This window comes from Octopus bimaculoides, chromosome 16 (assembly GCF_001194135.2).
Source record: "Octopus bimaculoides isolate UCB-OBI-ISO-001 chromosome 16, ASM119413v2, whole genome shotgun sequence".
Taxonomy (NCBI): domain Eukaryota; kingdom Metazoa; phylum Mollusca; class Cephalopoda; order Octopoda; family Octopodidae; genus Octopus; species Octopus bimaculoides.
The window spans coordinates 22,428,912-22,449,432 of record NC_068996.1 but is presented as its reverse complement, the minus strand read 5'-3'; the positions used below and the strand labels follow the sequence as shown (position 1 = coordinate 22,449,432).

General features: G+C 35.4%; 1 protein-coding gene across 6 annotated transcripts in view; it reads left to right on the top strand.

The window, feature by feature from the left end:
* LOC106870288 (uncharacterized) overlaps positions 1-20,103 on the top strand; it is a 40,847-nt gene extending 20,744 nt beyond the window's left edge. For 3 of the 6 annotated variants that reach the window (XM_014916309.2, XM_052973579.1, XM_014916310.2), the window contains 11 exons: positions 1,715-1,780; positions 2,127-2,328; positions 4,266-4,378; positions 6,183-6,314; positions 7,370-7,558; positions 7,816-7,886; positions 10,607-10,705; positions 13,446-13,519; positions 15,199-15,353; positions 16,918-17,010; positions 19,947-20,103. In XM_014916309.2, the coding sequence (XP_014771795.1) occupies positions 1,715-1,780; positions 2,127-2,328; positions 4,266-4,378; positions 6,183-6,314; positions 7,370-7,558; positions 7,816-7,886; positions 10,607-10,705; positions 13,446-13,519; positions 15,199-15,353; positions 16,918-17,010; positions 19,947-20,042 (1,290 nt within the window). In that variant the 3' untranslated portion in view covers positions 20,043-20,103. Of the gene's footprint in view, positions 1-50; positions 132-460; positions 548-712; positions 876-1,714; positions 1,781-2,126; positions 2,329-4,265; positions 4,379-6,182; positions 6,315-7,369; positions 7,559-7,815; positions 7,887-10,606; positions 10,706-13,445; positions 13,520-15,198; positions 15,354-16,917; positions 17,011-19,946 lie in introns of those variants that run through there. The other 3 variants (XM_052973578.1, XM_052973576.1, XM_052973577.1) reach the window with 3 other exon arrangements.
* The last annotated feature ends 418 nt before the right edge of the window (positions 20,104-20,521 follow it).

Below are 20,521 nucleotides of genomic sequence, written 5' to 3'. Positions count from 1 at the left end.
CTTGAAGAATGAAATGCAAAGATACAGGATTTGAACTTAGAGCCTAAAGAACCAAAACAAATAAATACTGCAAGGAATTTTGTCAGGCACTCCAACTAGTTTACCAAATTTGCGCATTTTTATCATTCAGGGTAATGTAAAACATAACATAATTATTAAACTAGTCAGATATAAGAATCAATTTTATCAAATGGGACCGGTGCCTCCCAGGTTTCTTTTAGCTGAAAATCCTAAATTAATGTTTTTTAGCACTGTTTGTCTTTAGGGGAGGATGTCCGCAGCGATTGTAGTTATTGTTAGTTGTAAAAAATGTATTATAACAATTCCACATTATGTCGCTTTCTCTATCGGCGCAAGAAGACAAATCAAAAGTCACTTTATTTCGATTAACTTCGTTTTATGAACCTGTTCTGATGTAAGGAAATAAGGAGTAAGGGGAAGTGATTCATGCATATAAGGGAGAGAAATCGTCCGAATGTGCCTTCCTCGCACTACTTGCAAGCGAAACGATGTTCCTCGATGTTTACAATTATATAAAAAAGGAAATGTAATACAATAAGCTTTACGCGTAGTTTATATTAGTCAAAAGTGTTGACACTATTTTTTCTAATTAGTTTTTACTCATCTTACCATGTACCATGTTTCACGTTTACTATTTGTAACATTTTCATTATTGTTATATTTGGGGATGGTCATATTTTGCCAGTTAAACACACTATATATTTGGTCTTCACTTCAGCTTTATCATTACTTTAGTTTCTTTATCAAAGCTCTTTCGTCATACATCCTGTGACGCTCTATTTCACGTGCCTCCTCTTATTCTACTTATTCCACATGCTTTCACATCAAAGATCTTGCAAAACAAGTGCATAGACGTAACATTTTGTGTTTATTTTCAAGCCAGTTCTGATCAGACATTTCAGTTGTGTCCATCTATTTATTTCCATCACTGTCTCTCGAACTACATTATTTAAAATACCCTTCAGTTCTCTCTGAAAGTACAACACACTTTCTTAAAAATATAAATTTTAAAAAATGTATTAAATAATGCATTCTTGTAATATACCATCTGGAAAAAAATAGAATGGTATGGATGGAACCCCTTTAATCGTAGTTTCACTGGGAATAGAAGAATAGCATACTTTACTACTGCTACTACAATCTGTTATAATTCAATCTGTTTGGACATAACAGCTAGATCTCTGAAATTATGCCATATGTCTTAGGAAAATTAAATCACATAAGTGAAAACTATCAACTACTATTTCTAGTGATCCTTCTAAGAATTTGAAAGAATACATTTCACATGTATTCTTACAAACTACTCCTGTGAAGTCCATCTTCTCAGCCAGTCTGACTGTGGCCATGCTGGGGTACCAACTTGAAGGGAGTTTGTTTTAATCAAACATATTAACCCCAGGATTTACTGTGAGTCTCTTTTGCCAAACCACAAAGTTATGTGGATGTAAACACACCAACACCAGTTGTCAAGTGATGGTGAGAGGGGACACACACATAGATATTTACACATATTTTTCTGAAACATTGGAGCATGATGAAGTCTGAACATAACGGAATGGCCATTGTTGGCCTAAGCCAGACTGCAGCATTCCTACATTTATTCATCCCAATTCTTGCCTACCCTAAATGATATCTTTATGCAGTTTTTTCTATTTCTTATTTATTTATTTTATTTTTTTATTTTATTTTCAAGAAATTAGAACTCACAGCTGATGAGGGTAATGTTTATCCAGGAGTTTTATCCCGGAAAGCTTTTGAGGTAAATAATTAAGATATTCTTCTCTACATGATTGGTGTTGTATTATTTATATGTATTTCTTCAGGGTGGGTTTACAGCTGGTTGGTTAAGCAGTTCACATCACAACCACCATGGATTTCAAGTTCAATCTTGTGCAGTGTGTTATGGTATCTTCTATTATATCCTTTGGGACTGTGGAAACTGCAGCAGCCCATTATAAAATGTTGATATAAATGTATGTTGCGTATGTATTATATGTATGCATGTACGTGTATCTCTTACCAATGTATTTCCTTGAAGAATGTAAGCAACAACAATTGCTAATAATTCATCTCAGAACATTCAAATTTTGAAATATATTTTACAGAATACATTCCATGGACCGTTGAAACTGTTTGGCAAAATTTTGTACACTCAAATGCAGGATGGCCATGTTGAGAAAGACCTCATTACAAAGGAACAATTTGTTAAAGCTGGAAAAGAAATACTGAATTTACATGAAGTAAATGATCAGAAGAAATACTACTTCAGGTTATTTGCTTTAGGTAAAGATGTATTAACAAAGGATGGTAAGACATTATTGTTGTTGTTGTTGTTAGCAACTCTTTTGTTCTCATATTTCTATTGAAATATACTGTCTTTGTTTCAATTAATTTTAAAATAAATTTGTCAGTATTAAACTAGTGTTAGAAATATAAATTAACATGGAATTTTGATGGAAATTTTAAAATTCAGATCACTTTAAAACAGTTAGAAATGGGCTCAAATGAGTTGATATCGAAATGGTTAGTGGATTAGTAGCATCAGAAAACAACTCCTTGCAGTGTTTCTTTGCATTTTAAATTCAAATCTTGCTATGATCAAATTTTCCTTTTTATCCTTCCATGGTTGATAAAGTGTATCAGTAATGTACTGGAGTCAATGTAATTCAGTGTTCAACAAATAAAAAAAATACTGCATGATCTAAGCTAGTCACCAAAATACTTGAATAAAGTTTATCACTTATTTAAACCATTAAATTGTACAGAAATAAATGTTCAGAATTTCATGCTTATACAGGCTACTGTGTGCCAGTTCATCATTATCTTCAGCATTTGATGTCTGCCTTCCATGCTGCTACAGGTTGGATGATTCTGTAGGACTTTGCCAAGCTCTAATGTCTGCTTTGACATGGTTTCTATGGCTGGTTATCTTTTCTAATGCCAATAACTTTACAGAGTATATTGGATGCTTTTCTCATGCCACCAGCACTTATGGGGTTGCCAAGTAACTTGCAAAAAAAAAAAAACCCCACCTCCACCTTGACTTATGGATAGGGTGCAAGAGAGGGATGTGGTTTAATTCCATGAACTGAGAGATTAGAGTATGGTAGGACAGGAACAGGCATGTTGCTGTGGAGGATGGGTGGAAGTATCTGGAATGATGAGGTATTAGGGTGTATTTTTGAGGTACAAGAGGGCATGTCCAGGAATTGCAAAAGAAATTAGAAGAATGGAACCTAGCTTGATGGAGAATATACTCAATGTTAAAATAGCAAGCAGTTAATAATGGTTTCAAATTTTGGCACAAGGCCAGCATTATCACAGAAGAGGCTAAATTGTTTACTTCAATCCCAGCTCAACTGGTACTTATTTTATCGACCCCCAAAAGGTAAAGTCAACCTTGGTGGCATTTAATAATGCAAGCAGTTAATAATGGAAAGATTCAGAAACTTGCTGGAATTTGATCATACAGGATATGAATAGAATAGGAAAGTAGTAGTAGTAGTAGTAGTAGTAGTAGTAGTAGTAGTACAGTGTCTATAATCAATGAAGATACATCAAATGAAATTGTAGTAACATTTCACTCCCCTAAATGTGAGTAACTGTGTAGCTCCTCTACAACAAGAACCTGCTTTGTCCCATCCTCTTCTCTCATACCATAACCCTCTCCTGTCTTCTTAGCATAAAACTATCCTACCTCTTTCAGTTTCATAGTCTTGCAGATTGCATGGCAACTCCACTAATGCTGGTGGCATGAGAAAATCATCCAGTACTCTCTGTAAAGTGGTTAGGGTTAGGAAGGGCATCCAGTCACAGAATAGAAATCATGCCAAAACACATTGGAGCATGATGCAGTCCTTGGACACATTGAATCCTATGGAACCTAGATGTTAAATGATGAGGATGATAATTTCTATTAGAAAGATGAATTAAAACTTTAGGTATAATACTTGCATTTGTTGAATTAGTAGATTGATCAAACAGGAAGTTCATTAGAAAGCATAGGTAAATTGTTAACTAGGTGGGATATAGTAGTGCTGTAAATATGTTTCCATAATCGTGGAAGTGGAAAGGAATACAGTCTTACTTTTCTTAATGCCTAATCCAGAGTGGTGCTAATATAAATTAACTGAAATTGCTGATTATGATTTCTTGCAAATAATAATAAAGTTAGGATTTGTATTGTATGAAGTGAATAAGAGAAACAGTCAAGTTTGATCTATGTACAATATCTGATTTTGCAGATAGCAGAGATCTTGTTGTTGTTTGTTATGCCCTGGCTTTATCTCTGTCTTCAATTCCATATTCGCAATTTGCAAATAGTGAAGGTTGTCTTGAAGCCATGGTGAACAGTATGGTGAGTATTATAACCATTAAAATTTTTCACTTGTAAGATTTCTGCTGTTTTATTATATTTTTCTTATTATATTGTCTTCATACATTAGAAATTACAATGCCAAATAAAACTATTTAAATAATACATTTTTGAATAGTTGCCACGAATATAGTTGGGTAGATTTAATCTGTCACCCAGTTTAACACCAATACATAGCCTTGGGTGCCTTTAACATAGTACACTCTGTTGTAAATTATATTTCTAATCATGGTGATTTCATAAAGGTTTAACCCTTTAGTATTCAGATTACTCTGCTTATTTATTTACATTGCTTTGAATTAATCATGCATTATCTTGTAGCTTCAAGATTTTGATGATGTGATTGCTTATTTTTTCAATGACATTTTAGGGTAGGTGTGATAGGCTGGATCTGGCCAGTTTGAACATAAAATAGGTAGAATATTTGAGTCAGATATGGCTGGTTTAAATGCTAAAGGGTTAATACTGTCCACTTAACAAATTCATCATAGACCTAGATTTACTCAGAAATCTTGGTTCAACCTGAATCTATGGTAGAATGCACTCACCTGAAACCACACAGTTGTAAAGCAAGCTTCTTAACCATACCTGTTGTGTTCAAATGCATTATTATTGCTTCCTTGGTTACTTTTACAATTAGTATGGGAATTTGTTTGCAACCTTTATATGAGTATGATGTTCAGTGACGGGGTAAAAGATATAGAGCAGGGGTTCCCAACCAGGTGTGACTCGGGTGTGAATACTCAGTGGGTACAAAAAAGAAGGCAAGTCTAGTTTAAAATTGCTTTTTGGAATAAAACTAATAACTTCAAAAAACAACTTTGTTGTATTAAAGCACACCGAAAACTTTACAATTCTACATTGTGTGTGTGGTTTAATTTTTGAACAATAAATTACTAGAAAGTTGACATTTTTTATCTTCAAGTGTGATATTTTTGGGGGGATGCAATGATTAATCAAATATTTCTTAGGGATAAGCGAAATCGTGATGGCACCTGTGCCCAGTGTTGCCTTTCTGGCACTTGTGCCCGTGGCATGCGTAAGGACTTTCGAGCGAGATCGTTGCCAGTGCCCCTGGACTAGCTCTTGTGCGGGTGGCACATAAAATACACCATTTTGAGCGTGGCCGTTGCCAGTACCTCTTGACTGGCCTTCGTGCCGGTGGCACGTAAAAGCACCCACTACACTCTCGGAGTGGTTGGCGTTAGGAAGGGCATCCAGCTGTAGAATCTCTGCCAAATCAGATTGGAGCCTGGTGTAGCCGTCTGGTTTCACCAGTCCTCAGTCAAATCGTCCAACCCATGCTAGCATGGAAAGCGGATGTTAAACAATGATGATGATGATGATGATGATGATGATGGGGCATAGAAATGGTTGGTAACTGCTGTTGCAGAAGCTGAACTCTGAAGCTAACACTGCCATAAGATTTCAATCATAGTGGCTGTTGTGAATAATGTAATTTTGGCTACAAGATGTTCGTTAGTTGAACCATTTATCATAGTTATGTAAAATAGATATTCTGCATTCATTGAATCATTAATGTATTCTCAACAAACATATTGACATTGAAATTGGTGTTTATCTATACCAAAATATTTAAGTCACAATCTTCATCTTATCTGATAAATTGTTGATCTGCTCAATAGAATTAGATGCCATTGCAACACATACTTAAATGATCCTTAAAAGTATGGTCTGATAAATATTTCAAAATATTTATCAGTCACAATGTTGTGAAAACCATATATTTTATGTATTTATTTATTTATTTATTTATTTATTTCAGTTTGGTATTCAAGAATCTATAAGTTATGAAGACTTTGAACGCTGGATGGAAAAACACTGTCCACATCTCTTTAGTAGTGTTCATGAATGGGTTCTCTGCATTTTAACTGGATCTAAGTCTCATACAGAAGAAGTGAGTTTTTATCTAAGTTCTTCTGATTATTGAATGAATGTGAAAATCTACAATAATTAGTGATACATAAAATGCCATGTGAAAAGCACTTTGTAAAGTGGTTGATATTAGGAAAGGCATCCAGCCATAGAAGCCATACCGAAACAGACAGCTCTCTGACTGGCCAATTTCTGTTAAACCATCCAACTCATGCCACCAAAGAAAACAGATATTAAACAATGATGATGAGGCATCCAGCTATAGAAACTGTCAAAACAGACAATTGGAGCCTGGATAGCTCTCTGGCTGGTCAGCTCCTGCCAAACTATCCAACCCATGTCAGCAGAGAAAACAGATGTTAAACAGTGATGATGATGATCCAATGTGTTAATGTATCCAATAAATATTTAGTCTAGTGTCTATCTGTAACTGATGTCCACTCTGTTTTCACTTTGGTATCTAAGATTTACAATGATCCTCTAGTTAAACACACTTATATGTAATAGGTGATTCTTGCTTTTTATAGCCTCTAAAATTTATTTTTTTAGTCTTATCTCTCAACACAACTCTGGTTATACATTAAACCATTCTCATTTCTGTTCTTTCCAACCTACTCTATTATTCTACTTTCATTACCTATGTCTCACTCCCATACATCATAGCAGTTCTCACACATGTAACATTCATCTTTCCCTTTAGCTTAGCTATCATTCTTCTCCTCATTAGCATACTACCCAATTACCAAAAGTTCTTCCAAGTACATCTTACTTGAACCACCATTACCAAATATGATCCAAACATCATTTAACAAATCATCACTCCATCTATTTTCTCCACTGACCATTCATAAGAGGATCATGGGAGTAAAGTCGTCAAGGACCTCCTCCATAGGGTCCAATCAGAAGCAACTATCACTACACTTTCTGGTTGGATTCTCAGATATGACTGACAAAGACAGTTAATTTATATTACAGTTACCACTTCAATAACAACCAAGTTATTTGATTAAATTCTTCATTATTTTCAAAATTTTCCACTTCCAATGTTTTATGAAAATTCTCATCAACTCCTTGCAGGTAACTACTGCAGTTCCTGAACTGGATCATATTTTAAAAGGACATTATTTGATCAATAAAACAGTACTATGGTGCATGACAATTTCTTTACCCGGTGTCTACATAACAATTCCAAAGCCTACTGATCTGAGGACACAGCCTAGTGCTTACGCATTTGTTTCCAGTTCAGTACAAGATCTTCTTCAAAAAGTAAGTATAATGAAAAAATGTATTTATGCAGGTGTGGCTTTGTGATTAAGAAGTTTACTTCCCAACCACATAGGGCATATGTCTGCTTCTATAGCTCCAAGCTTGTGAGTGGGTCTGGTAGGCAGAAAATGGAAGAAACTCATCATGTATGTGTGAGAGGGTCTCCTTATCTTAAACCATATCGTTTACTGCTTTCTGCTTACATTAGAATTTGTTATTTTTCTTTACTCTATACCTCTGCCATTCTATGTCCCCAGGCACGTCTTCCACATTGCCAAACATGGAATCTTTTGTATAACAGTAACGATCATGGTTTATCTATGAACAGGTAAAGAAACACTTTTCATTTTGCTTCTATTTATATTTATGAATTAAATGTGTCTGAAAATTCAGATTTTATAGACAAATGCTTTCTCTACTGCTGCTAATTTAAGATAAAAACAGTATTCATCATCATCATCATCATCGTTTAACGTCCGCTTTCCATGCTAGCATGGGTTGGACGATTTGACTGAGGACTGGTGAAACCGGATGGCAACACCAGGCTCCAGTCTGATTTGGCAGAGTTTCTACAGCTGGATGCCCTTCCTAACGCCAACCACTCAGTATTATATATTGATTTTCCTTTTGTTTGTTTTTATAGCCTCACATCACTATTTATTTTCATTTGTTTCTTTGTCCATTTTACCATACTAGTATGGGTTAGACGAATATAGTTCTGAGGAATTGTTTTATGGCTGGATGCCCTTTCTGTTGCTAACCTTTACTTGTATTTCAAGTAAGAGATTTTTTATTTTACACAGATCTGAAAATGCAAATTCAGCAGATGTTTTGTTGATGGAGTGGGTGGGACTACAACAATGTCAGTTCAGGTAGCTCAATGATTTTTAGAAAATTGCATACATACATACACACAAACATGTATATAATACATATATACATACATATACATTGTGTGTGTCCATGCACATTTCTTTGTTTCCATCAACCAAATGCAATCACAAGGCTGGCTTCGATTGCCCCTGGGCTATATAATAAAAAAAACATTTGCCCAAGGTGCCACAGTGGAACTTAACCACATGGTTGTGAAGCAAACTTAAACACACAGTCATGCCTACATCTGTAATGCAGTGGTGGTGTGGTTTGATTTCATCTGTTGAAGATTATGTACATGTCGCAAGGAGTTGTGAGTAGTTCATAAAACAGCTGCTACTTATAAATCTCCCCTGGGATAGGACTCTCAGTCTATCACAGATATTCTCAGATGTTTGTTTTTTTTTTCCTGTTTCTGACAGATGTAGTGAGATAACATTGTGTCTGGCAATGAGAAACAACAAAGAATCTGCAGATAAATTTGAACTCAATACATATGCTGAGTCCAGTATCTTTTATATCCTTTGCTTGGAGTATGTAACACATGTATTCCAATTTATTTATTTTAATTTTTTTTTAGATTAGGTACACTGTATCCCACCATTGTTGTGAGAAGCAACTAAAAATGTTGGCATCAGTAAGGTCATTTGGCAAAAAAAAAAATTGTCTTAAGAAAGTCCTATATAACCCATGTCAGCATGAAAAATTAATGTAAAATGAGTAGTGCAACAAGTTTTCAGTTACCACTGTTTAAGGTATGTCAAGTGTTTGAAACTGAAAAGATACAGGAATGAAAATGGTTGTAAGATGATATTCCCATTGGTAGCACTTGTAATTGTATGTAGAGTTGAACAACTCCAAAACAATTTTAAAGCTATTGTTTGAAATACTTTGGTGGTGTTATTACAATTTAGATGTATTCATATTACTATTCACAACTCCCTTGGAGATGTTTGAGATTTAAAAAAAGAAAAAACTGGTAAACTGGTAAATTTGGATTTCATATTAGGGTGTAGGCTGGGGAACAACATATGTAACTATAGAGAAAAACTGAATGAGATTGTGTAACATACATAAGTGGATTAGCTTTAACTAAACTAAAATGAGACCAGTTTACAGACTCAACATGTCAAGAAGCATATTTTGGTCTTGAAAATAATCATAAATATTGATATTGGATTTAATAAGTTTAGAATTCTGAAAATGGATTAGTAACATCTGTGCTGGATCTCCTAACACTTGAAATGAGATCATGTTGGTAAGCCTAATGAAATGTTTTGAAATATAAATGGGCTTGGGGTGGGTGTGGCACCTACTGCCTAAAAATAGTAGTTTCAATGATTTGATTTACAAAACGATTGATTTGAGAGTTAAATTACTTGTCTCTCACTGTTAGCTTCTTAATAATCTTGTTCATATAACTATGGGTATGCTAAAGATTTAATTTGCTATACATGAGTGAGGTACCTTTTACAAATTTAAAAAAACAATATATTTTATTATTTAAAGTAATGATATAAGCCAGAAATGGCTTTGTATTTCAGTATACAGTTGTTTGTACATCAATTGATAATGTCTGTTAATGGATTTAAATAAAGCACGTACAGACAGGACAAACTCTCCTTTTCTCAAATGTTTCCTGGTGTTTGGAATAGGTATACCATATTTCTGCATGTCGTAAGGAACCACTAAAAGGTTGGTGTGAGATAGGTTATCCAACCATAAGTACCACTCCCAAAAAGTTCTGTCCAAACCATGCTAACATAGAAAAGTGGACATAAAAATGATAAATTTTGAAATTCTTAAAATATTGAACCTTAATTTCAGAGGTGCACTTGCTAGGTAAGTGATTTGATCTGAGAATGTCTGTTGAAAGTAAAACAATTGTAGCATGGAAGACACATCTTAGTCACTCAAAATCAGAATACTTAAATTCACTTAAACATTTATTTGTTGTATGGAGTCAAAAGTTTTGTTGTTTGAAACTGCAACCTGATCACTGATAAAGATTACTCTATCATCCTTACCAGTGAACATATAACAAGTAATAAACATTTAAGTGAAGTGAACAGCCCTTGTGTGTTTTTGAATGGTTAACATGTGTCATCCATGCTGCTATCATTTAAAACCCTTAATATTTTTAATTAACTGGATTTTTTTTTTTTCTTTTAATAGATTTTCCCATCATGTTTCATCTTACAAAGGTTCCTGTGTTACATTGCTTTCATTTGAAGCTAAAAACCTTTATTGTATCGCATCTGATTGTGGCTGGAGGTAACAACTTGGTCTTATAATTCAGCATACTTTGTCAGCTTAAGTGAATGCTCAAAACCTCATAGTATCGTAAAACTTCACATCTGCCTGTTAGTCCTGTACCACATGAAACTACATGACTCAATCATCCTTATTAGCATTCATTTTAAGGAAGTTTGAAACTCTCTAAATCTAAGAAAACTTTAAATTTTTCTCTATAATTTCTCTATTTTCTGTAACACATATTGCTGAATCTTTGCTATTTTTTTTTCTCAAAAGTTTTCTTTGATAAATGGCTGCTAATCATTCTTTGAGTGACAATATATTCCATGATTTAATTGATTAATAAACAACAGAAAAGACTTTGGGGATGATAATCAGAGCAATATATTGATTTATTCCATGCACACATCAATGTCTAATATCTGTCCAATTTTTCAAGTAGCTTGAACAAAATATTACCTGAAGAATGATCATACAATGTATCTTCTGCACATGTTGTTGTTTCAAAAATGATTTTAGAACATGATGTGAAACCTATTAAGTATTTTCCCATTGGATTTTGATCAGTATGATAACCCTAAAAATCTAATTTGTATATAGAAGAAAAGGGAGCTGTCATCTTTCTTATACATGTCTTAGTGTGTTTGTTTTTAGTTGATGTTATTTCATCTAATTAACAACAAACCATTATTTCTAGTATAAATATCTACTTATATTTAAAATAAACTTTTTTCTGCAATACTGCCAATTTTCACAATCTGACCATCCATAGCTGTGTGGTTTAGAAGTTTGCTTCTCAAGTAGGTAGTTTGCAGCTCACTTCCACTGCATAGCACCTTGTCTTCTGTAGTTGTAGGTAGATCAGAGCCTTATGAGTGGATTTGATAGACAGAAAGTGAAAGAAGCTCATTGTGTGTGTATCTGCTTGCTTTGACATCACACAATTGTTATAAACTTGTCACGCTCATATGATGGTGCAGTTTATTTACAAGCTGTTGTGAAAACCTGTCCAGCCATGGAGAGATCTTACCTTGTGGGTATTGGTGACAGGAAGGACATCTTTCCTAGAAAATGTATCTCAACATATTCTGTCTGACCCAGCCAAAAATGGAAAGATCATCAACATTCATCTTTATCATTTTAAAATCCATTTTTCCATGCTTGTTGATGCAAATTTTCTACAGCAAGATACCTTTTCTGTCACCAACCTTCACCATCTTCCAAGTAAAGTCATTTTTCCCCCCCATAGTCAGACATGTTTTCACACAAGGTTGATATTAAAGGATACCACTTGTATGATGGACACGTTTGTTTACAACTATCATGTGATGTCAAGGCAAGGCAACAGTAACACATGCATGCACGCACACATTCATTTAGTTTCTATCTACCAGATCCATTCACAAAGATCTAGTTGGCCTGGAGCTATTGCAAAAGACACTTGCCCAAGGTGCTACATAGTAGGGCTAAATCCAGAACCATGTGGTCAGGAAGCAAACTTGTTTACTGTACAGTGATGCCTTTAGCTAAAGGCAGGTATTAAAATGATGGCAAAAAATACATTGTCCAGATATTTTCTGCTCAGTCATTTCAGGACTTTGCCTTCAAACATTTTCAGTAGGTTGTTAAAAGTTATCATATATCAACAATATATACAAGGAGGTACCCGAAAGAAACTGGAATTTTGCAATATTATTTTATTCACTTAGTTTTACATGTTTATACTTTTATCACCTTCAAAGTATTCTCCATTTGAAGCCATGCATCAGTCCAGATGTGTTTTCCACTGTTCGAAGCAGTGCTGGAACTCTTTCAAATTAATGCCTTTTAATATCTTCATCATTTTTTTTGTTCATCTCTTCCACATTTGCAACATGTTTTCTTTTAAGGACTTTTTTCATTCGGGGGAACAAAAAAAATGTTGCAGGGAGTAAGATTGGGTGAATAGGGAGGGTGGGTAAGCAGGGTCGGCCCATTTTTGGTCAAAAACTGTCTCACACCTCAAGACAGGGTGTGCAGGAGCATTATCATGATGCAACCACCACTCTCCACTTTGCTACAGGTCAGGGCATTTTCGTCTCCCGTAACTACCGTGTAAAATGTCTGGTTAACAGTTTAACCAGGAGGAACAAATTGTGTGTGGACAATTCTTTTCATATCAGTGAAACAAATCAGCATCGTACTTTACTTGACGCACTTTTTGGGGGTGTGGTAACATTGAATGCTTCTGTTAACTTGATTCTAGGTCGTAGCTGTAGCACCAGCTTCCATCACCAATGATGACCTTTGAAAAAAGATCCAGATCAACTTCCAACTGTTCTTTCAGTTCAGGACAAGCATTCTGTTGTGACTGCTTTTGATTTTCCATGAGCAGGCAAGGCACAACATTCACCCTGAATGAGGTTGGTGTTCAAGCAACAAGTGCCCATTCCTAAAGCATGAAAACCACTTGTTAACTTGTGTTTTACTCATGGCAGTGGTCTTGGAAGCTGTTGGAAGCATGACAACTATTTTAGCCGCCATATCCTCAGCAGAAAACAGAATTTCATGGAAGCACACTACTCTTATGGGAATGAAAAGGTTAAATTGCCATTTTGTTGGCATTATCCATAAAATTTCTCTCTACTTCCCTTTCTCCTCTATCTGTTTTTTTCTTCTGTGTCTTTCTTCTGATTAAAAGTTATGATAAGCATTAATTTATTGAATTCATTTCTTCAGTTGAACAATTTCATATAATCTTTGCTTTTGGCACTTCCAGGGAAGGATCAAGACGTTATGGGAATGACCAGTGCCTTTTAATACAGCTACTTCCCATTTACAGAGTCATGCAAGGTAAGTTTAGCTTACTTCCCAACCATGTAGTCTGGGTTCAGTCACACTGCATGGTATCTTGGGCCAGTGTCTTCCACTATAGCCCTTAGCCAACCAAACCTCTGAGTGAATTTGACAAATGTATGTGGTGTTTGTGTGTAACCTTGTTTAGAAGTATCATGGATTGTTGTAAATAAGTATTACCATCATAGAAGTGATGTTGTCTGTTTCCTCTCTTCCATGGTAAAATATCATCTCACCTGGGAAAAGTGGGGGTTGGCAACAGGAAGGGCATCCAACCACAAAAAATCTGTCTCAAATTCCTGCTGACCTATACAAACATGGAAAAGCAGATGTTAAAACAATTATGTTGGTGTATATGTGTGTTTGTATTTCTTTACATTTATTTTTTTTCTTATTCTTTTTTTTTCAATCCAGTTAACATCTTTGTTGACCAATCCTTCATTCTTCAGACACACCCACACACACACTCTCTCTCTCTCTCTCTCTCCACATTTTACACTGATCACCTTTCTCTGTTACTGAATTATCTCTATATAATTCAGTATATACCTCTCATTTTCCCCTCACACTCATGCAATTTATCAACCCACACATCATCTCCCTTTCTCTCATCCTGCTGCTCTTTATCCATTTTCTCTGTTGACACTCATCACCTACTCTCCCTTACCTTTCCTCAACTCACGAATCATCAATCACCCATTCCACTTTTGTCCACCATTCACTACTTTCATCCCTCAAACACATTTATCAACAACTCTTCAATCATCATTCTTTATATTTTCTCCCTCATTCATAACCCCTACCTCCAACCATCTCTTACTCTCCCCATACAATCTTGCAAGTTTACCCATCTGCACTGCCTCTTCTGTCCCCAATCATTTCTATTCACTTTGTACTTTAAAGGTCTATCCTTAGACCTTATCACCAAATAGTTTATCTCTCTTTCCAGCTCCACCTCAGTTACTCCCACATTATAGAATGTGAGCTTCTGTCACACTTTCACCTCTCATCTCCTAACATAAACTTGCCTCCCTTCTTCACTGTAGCCCCATTTAGTCAAAGGGATATTAGTTTTTCAAGCTGCATGGTGACCTCACTAGTACTGGTGTCACAGTACATGGTTACAGCATTTGGAAGGGCATCTAGTCATACAAACCATGCCAAAGCAGACATTGTGTATTCCTTGGACTCATTGGATCTTGTCAAACCAGCTAACGTAACCTATGCCAGTATGGAAGATCTGTCCCCTATTAAAACAGTACTGTTTATTTGAATTTACAATATACATTTTGTCGCATGAAAGCTCTGAAAGATAAGAAAAAACACACATTGAAAGACATGCTTCTTTAGTTTTGTCATACCATCATTTCTTATTTTATGTTATATTTAAATCCATCAGTGTTAAACCTTAGACAAGACTCACCACTCTGTATAAATACAATATTATATCTAACATCATCAGTATTATAACTAAGTATTAAGGCATGGTTGAGAAAGCAATTTCATATTTTTCTAAAATTTGTTGAAGTGTTATCTAGAAGATAATTAATAATGATAATGATTAATTTAATTATCCTTATTAATCAACACCGACACAGTTTGACTTTCATAATTATTCCTTCTCTTCTTTTGATTAATCAGATTTGTTTTAGTATCTATTGATTCTGTTTATATAGCTGGACCAAATATGCTTCTTTGGAATGAACACAACAGAGAAATGAAGAAAGGTATTCAGATAGGCCGAGATGCCAAGTCATTGATTTTGGAAATACCTTCTGAGTTTGATTCCATAAAACATTATGGTGTTACATGTAAATTACACAGAGTTGAAGTAAGTACCTGTTCTTCTAGAATTTTTATTCTGTTGTTTTGTTTTCCCATAATCCCAGCACAAATCTAATCAACTAGATCTTATGATCAAAAGCATTCCAACAATGATCATCATGCTTTTTAAGAGTGTCTAGGATTGCATTATCTAATGCATAGTTTAAATTTTTAAGATGAAGTGTGATTTGAGAGATTTGGTAGTTATTTCTAACAGGTCAAGCAACCATATAGATTTTCTCTCATTGATTTGTTTAAATTTTATATATTCTTTGATCTGCAGGTGTGTGTGTGTGTGTATCCTTTAGTGTTAACTGTCAGAAGAAAGAGTACTTAAAGCTGTAGTTGAGGTTAACGATATTCTTATTTTGGTTAAGTCATAACTTGCATGAAGACCTTGTGTACCCAAGTGAAAATCAGAAGTAAGAGGCTGACTTGATCAAAATAAAAATATTACATATACATATGTTATTGCTTAAAACAGTTTAATTCAGCTCCGTGTCACTCAGTTTTGCAGAAACCCAGTTCATTCAAGCTCAAAATACCTAATTTGGTAATCTGACCTTGAATGAGTTAGGTTTCTGTAAGAAGCCTGTGAAACTCTGAGTTGTAAGGAGCTGAATCAAACTTTTAAATAATAGTGTATGTAAATCCTAAATGTGTTGAATGCCTTTTTCTATTCATTTGTCCACTCATTCGCATATATATATATATTGATTAATTGGCACTCCAGTTACAACAACAAGGATTCCAGTTGATCCAATCACATCCTGTTTGTGAAATTAACATGGAAATGGCTGAGCACTCCATTGACACTTGTACCGTTATCATAGTTCATGGGGAAATTCAGCATGACACAGAGTGTAACAAGGTTGGCCCTTTGAAATACAGGTACTACTCATTTTTGCCAGCTGAGTGGACTGGAGCAACATGAAATAGCGTCTTGCTCAAGTACACACTGCGTCACCAGGAATTATATTTATGACCTTATGATCATGAGCTGAATACCTTAACCGCTAAGCCACGTGCCTTCACATATACATGTTGTTGTCGTTGGCACTCCGTCGCTTACAACGTCGAGGGTTCCAGTTGATCCGATCAGTGGAACAGCCTGCTTGTGAAATTAGCATGCAAGTGGCTGAGCACTGCACAGACACGTGTACCCTTAACGTAGTTCTCAGGGATATTCAGCATGACACAGTGTGACAAGGCTGACCCTTTCAATTACAGGCACAACAGAAACAGGAAGTAAGAGAAAGTTGTGATGGAAGAGTACAGCAGGGTTCACCACCATCCCCTGCCGGAGCCTCGTGGGGCTTTAGGTGTTTTCGCTCAATAAACACTCACAATGCCCGGTCTGGGAATCGAAACCGCGATCCTATGACCACGAGTCCGCTGCCCTAACCACTGGGCCATTGCGCCTTCACCTTCACATACATACATATATAACATATAGTTCATTGAAATTAATCTCTTCTTTAATATCAATGAATTTTTTGATTTTAAAATTTCTACATTATTTTGAAGTAGTGTTAGAGGTAAATCTATTTATGTATAAATTTTATTTCAAGGTTTGGGGTTGTGGTGGACCTGGTGCTCTAGAAGCACAAATAAAGCAGAAACAGTGGGAAATCAAAGACACCCAAAAACACAGAACTAAAAAGGTAAAATTTACTATTTCAAACTATGTTCTCTTTGTCTTTTTTATTAACCCTATTTTATTTAACCTTATTTTTTTTTAGTAACATGTATTCTGTCAGCTTTCTACAAGGTTGTCAGATAAATTCCTTTACTTTTCTTCTTGCTATGTTTTAATAGAGGTAAAAATTATTCATATTTAAAAAACAATAGAAAGTTGTAGAGCAAAAATAGAGCTACAAAAAAGATAAAGCACAATAAATAAAAACATTTTTTGCGAATTCAAATAACATTGTTGTTGTTGGTACTCCGTTGCTTACGACGTCGAGGGTTCCAGTTGATCCGATCAACAGAACAGCCTGCTCGTGAGATTAACGTGCAAGTGACTGAGTACTCCACAGACACGTGTACCCTTAACATAGTTCTCGGGGATATTCAGCGTGACACAGTGTGACAAGGCTGACCCTTTGAATTGCAGGCACAACAAAAACAGGAAGTAAGAGTGAGAGAAAGTTGTGGTGAAAGAGTACAGCAGGGTTCGCCACCATCCCCTGCCGGAGCCTCGTGGAGCTTTAGGTGATTTTGCTCAATAAACACTCAACACCCGGTCTGGGAATTGAAACCGCGAGTCCGCTGCCCTGACCACTGGGCCATTGCGCCTCCACGTCAAATAACATTAGAAAGGATTAAAATAGATGGAAAGAAAAAATGATCAAATTTATCTGACAACCTAATGTTATATTAGTATTTTGAAGGAGAAATTGATAAGACGAAATGTTAAAGGGTAAATGTTAACATTTATATTGTGGTTTAGTAGACAATTCAGTACTGCATATTTGGTGTTAAAAAAAGTTGATACGCAGAAAGTACAGTTGGATTGCTGGCAGTCTGATGAGAAGCAGGGCTTCAGATATGATAGTTGTACATAAATTGTTGGCAGGAGTTCGATGCAAGGAAGTCTGAACTGTTTAGGTGTTTCACTAAATGTAATAGATGTGCAGTAGTTAACAGTATTGATATACATCAATTGGAGCCTATGGACTGTTTAGATATGATACATGTTATAATATAATAGATATACAGGAGTAGGTAGCAGTGAAGACACCAATGCAATAAAATCTATTAACTGTTTAAATGTTTCACTAGAGATTGTTGATAGTACGTTAAATTTATTTTAGTAATGAAATGGAAGAAACTGCTTGTAATGAACATTGACCTTATTTATGTAAGAAGTGTAAAATTTCAAAGTAGTGAGATACTAAATGTGGAATACCTGTGGTGGCTTGATAGAAACGAGATAGGCGAACAGAACCAAGTCATGTGTGAAGTATATATAAAGAGTACAATATTACATGTTGATAAAACATAAATATCGAATGCGGAATATGTAGAAATGCTTAAGAGGAATGGAGTGTGTGGGATTTGTTGGATAAATTCAGAAAAGAGGCTAGGCATTAAAGTAATCAACTATGGGAGAGAAAGCTGCATTGATATGGACTTCTGATGTGATCGAGAACGAGTAATAGGTGAAGATGTACTGCTTGTCATGGAATATGAAAATTGCCAGTACCGCCTGACTGGCCTTCATAGTGATCATTGCCAGTGCCCCTGGACTGGCTCCTGTGCGGGTGGCACATAAAATACACCATTTTGAGCGTCGCCGTTGCCAGTACCGCCTGACTGGTCTTCGTGCAGGTGACACGTAAAAGCACCCACTACACTCTCGGAGTGGTTGGCGTTAGGAAGGGCATTCAGCTGTAGAAACTGCCAAATCAGATTGGAGCCTGGTGTAGCCATCTGGTTTCACCAGTCCTCAGTCAAATCGTCCAACCCATGCTAGCATGGAAAGTGGACGTTAAACGATGATGATGATGAAAGTCAGGCACTAAAATATTTGTGTTCATTGATGAGATAGCACAAGCTGGAATGATCTGCTACAATGAAAAACTGGTATTGAATTAAAGGCAATGAATTTGCAGAATTGATAGTATTGATCTAAAATCAGTGTGCTCAACCATTTTTTACCTGTGGAGCCCCTTTGACTCCTGTTTTATTCTACTTGACTTTTATAGTTATTCGATGTTTAAAAAGAAACCTATTACATTTTCATGATATTAGGAATTATATTTTAAAAATTGATAAAATATTTTGTGTATTGTAGAAATATAACCAGTTTATTGTACATAAATTTTAACAACAAAATCTTATGTGGACCCCAAAGGGCTATATGGACCCTGCTTGAGAACCACTGGTCTAAATGAATACCTTAGTGTTGTTTATAGTCTTATCTTTATTCATTCAGGGTTCAAGTCCTTCCAGTGTTGACTATTTTTCCTAGAGAAATTGGCCTACTATTTATAATATCACTAATATATATTGTATATTGCTATATTGAGTTGTCGGATAAATTCGTTTTTTTTTTCTTTTTCCATTTATTTTAATCCTTGTTTTTCATCAATAATTTCAAGAAATCTGTCTCAAGTATTCTCCTTTATTGCTCACAACTTCTTGCCAACATTCAACTAGCTTGTCAATGCCTTTACAGTAGAAGTCACGTTTTCAGCTACACATCATTGTTGAATGAAATGTCACACACACTGTTGGTGAGTGAGCAAATAAAGTGATAATCTGAAGGTATTATATCCAGAGATTACAGTGGGTGCAGTAGAACTTTCCAACAAAGCTCTTAAATAGCTCTTTTTAAATAAGTTAGTGACATTTGAGCAGTATACCATTTGTGGACTTCTCTAAGAACCACAGACCTTACTAGTGGTGACAATATGTATATAATGATAAATTCTAGGGCTGGCAATTGCTTTCACATTTTCTTTCAGAGTAAATAAGAAAAAAACTAATTTACTTAGCATAAGACACATTTAAACAATATCTTCATAGAATCCTTTACTTTAAAGCAAAGCCATTCCTTGAATACTAATTTTCCAAAGTTTTTCATTATTTTCAGTTTACTCTTCATCAGAAATCAGAGAGCTGGGAAGATAATCCTGACAAACAGTTACTTGAATGGGGTGGTATATCGACTAATCATTCCTATCGATGATAAATTTAAAAATTTTAGTGCTATCTTTGAAATAAACTTTTTGATTTCTATTTAAATTAAAGTTTGTATAATAGGTGTGTGCGCCCAATCTCCGCCAAATATTTTCCTTACTACCACCACTACAAGACCATCCACCCCACCTTTTTTTTTTTTTTTTTTTTTTTTTTGCTGCCTGGAACCATTTCACTTGTTAGCTATTTGCACCCAAATTACTGTGATTCATTTCCTCCCACATAACACACACACACACACACACACACACGCACACACGCACACACACACACACCACCACCACCACCAAATTATCTCCCCTCATGCACTACATTTGCACCTCTCCCTGTCCCCCGCCCCTGCCTTTCCACTCTTGTAGCATACCTAACTACATGTCATCTCTCTTGTCCACCCCCTGTAAACTGTATAATCGTAATGTGTCTCACTTACGTTGAGAGGATAATTTAAATAAATTATTTTTGAATAAA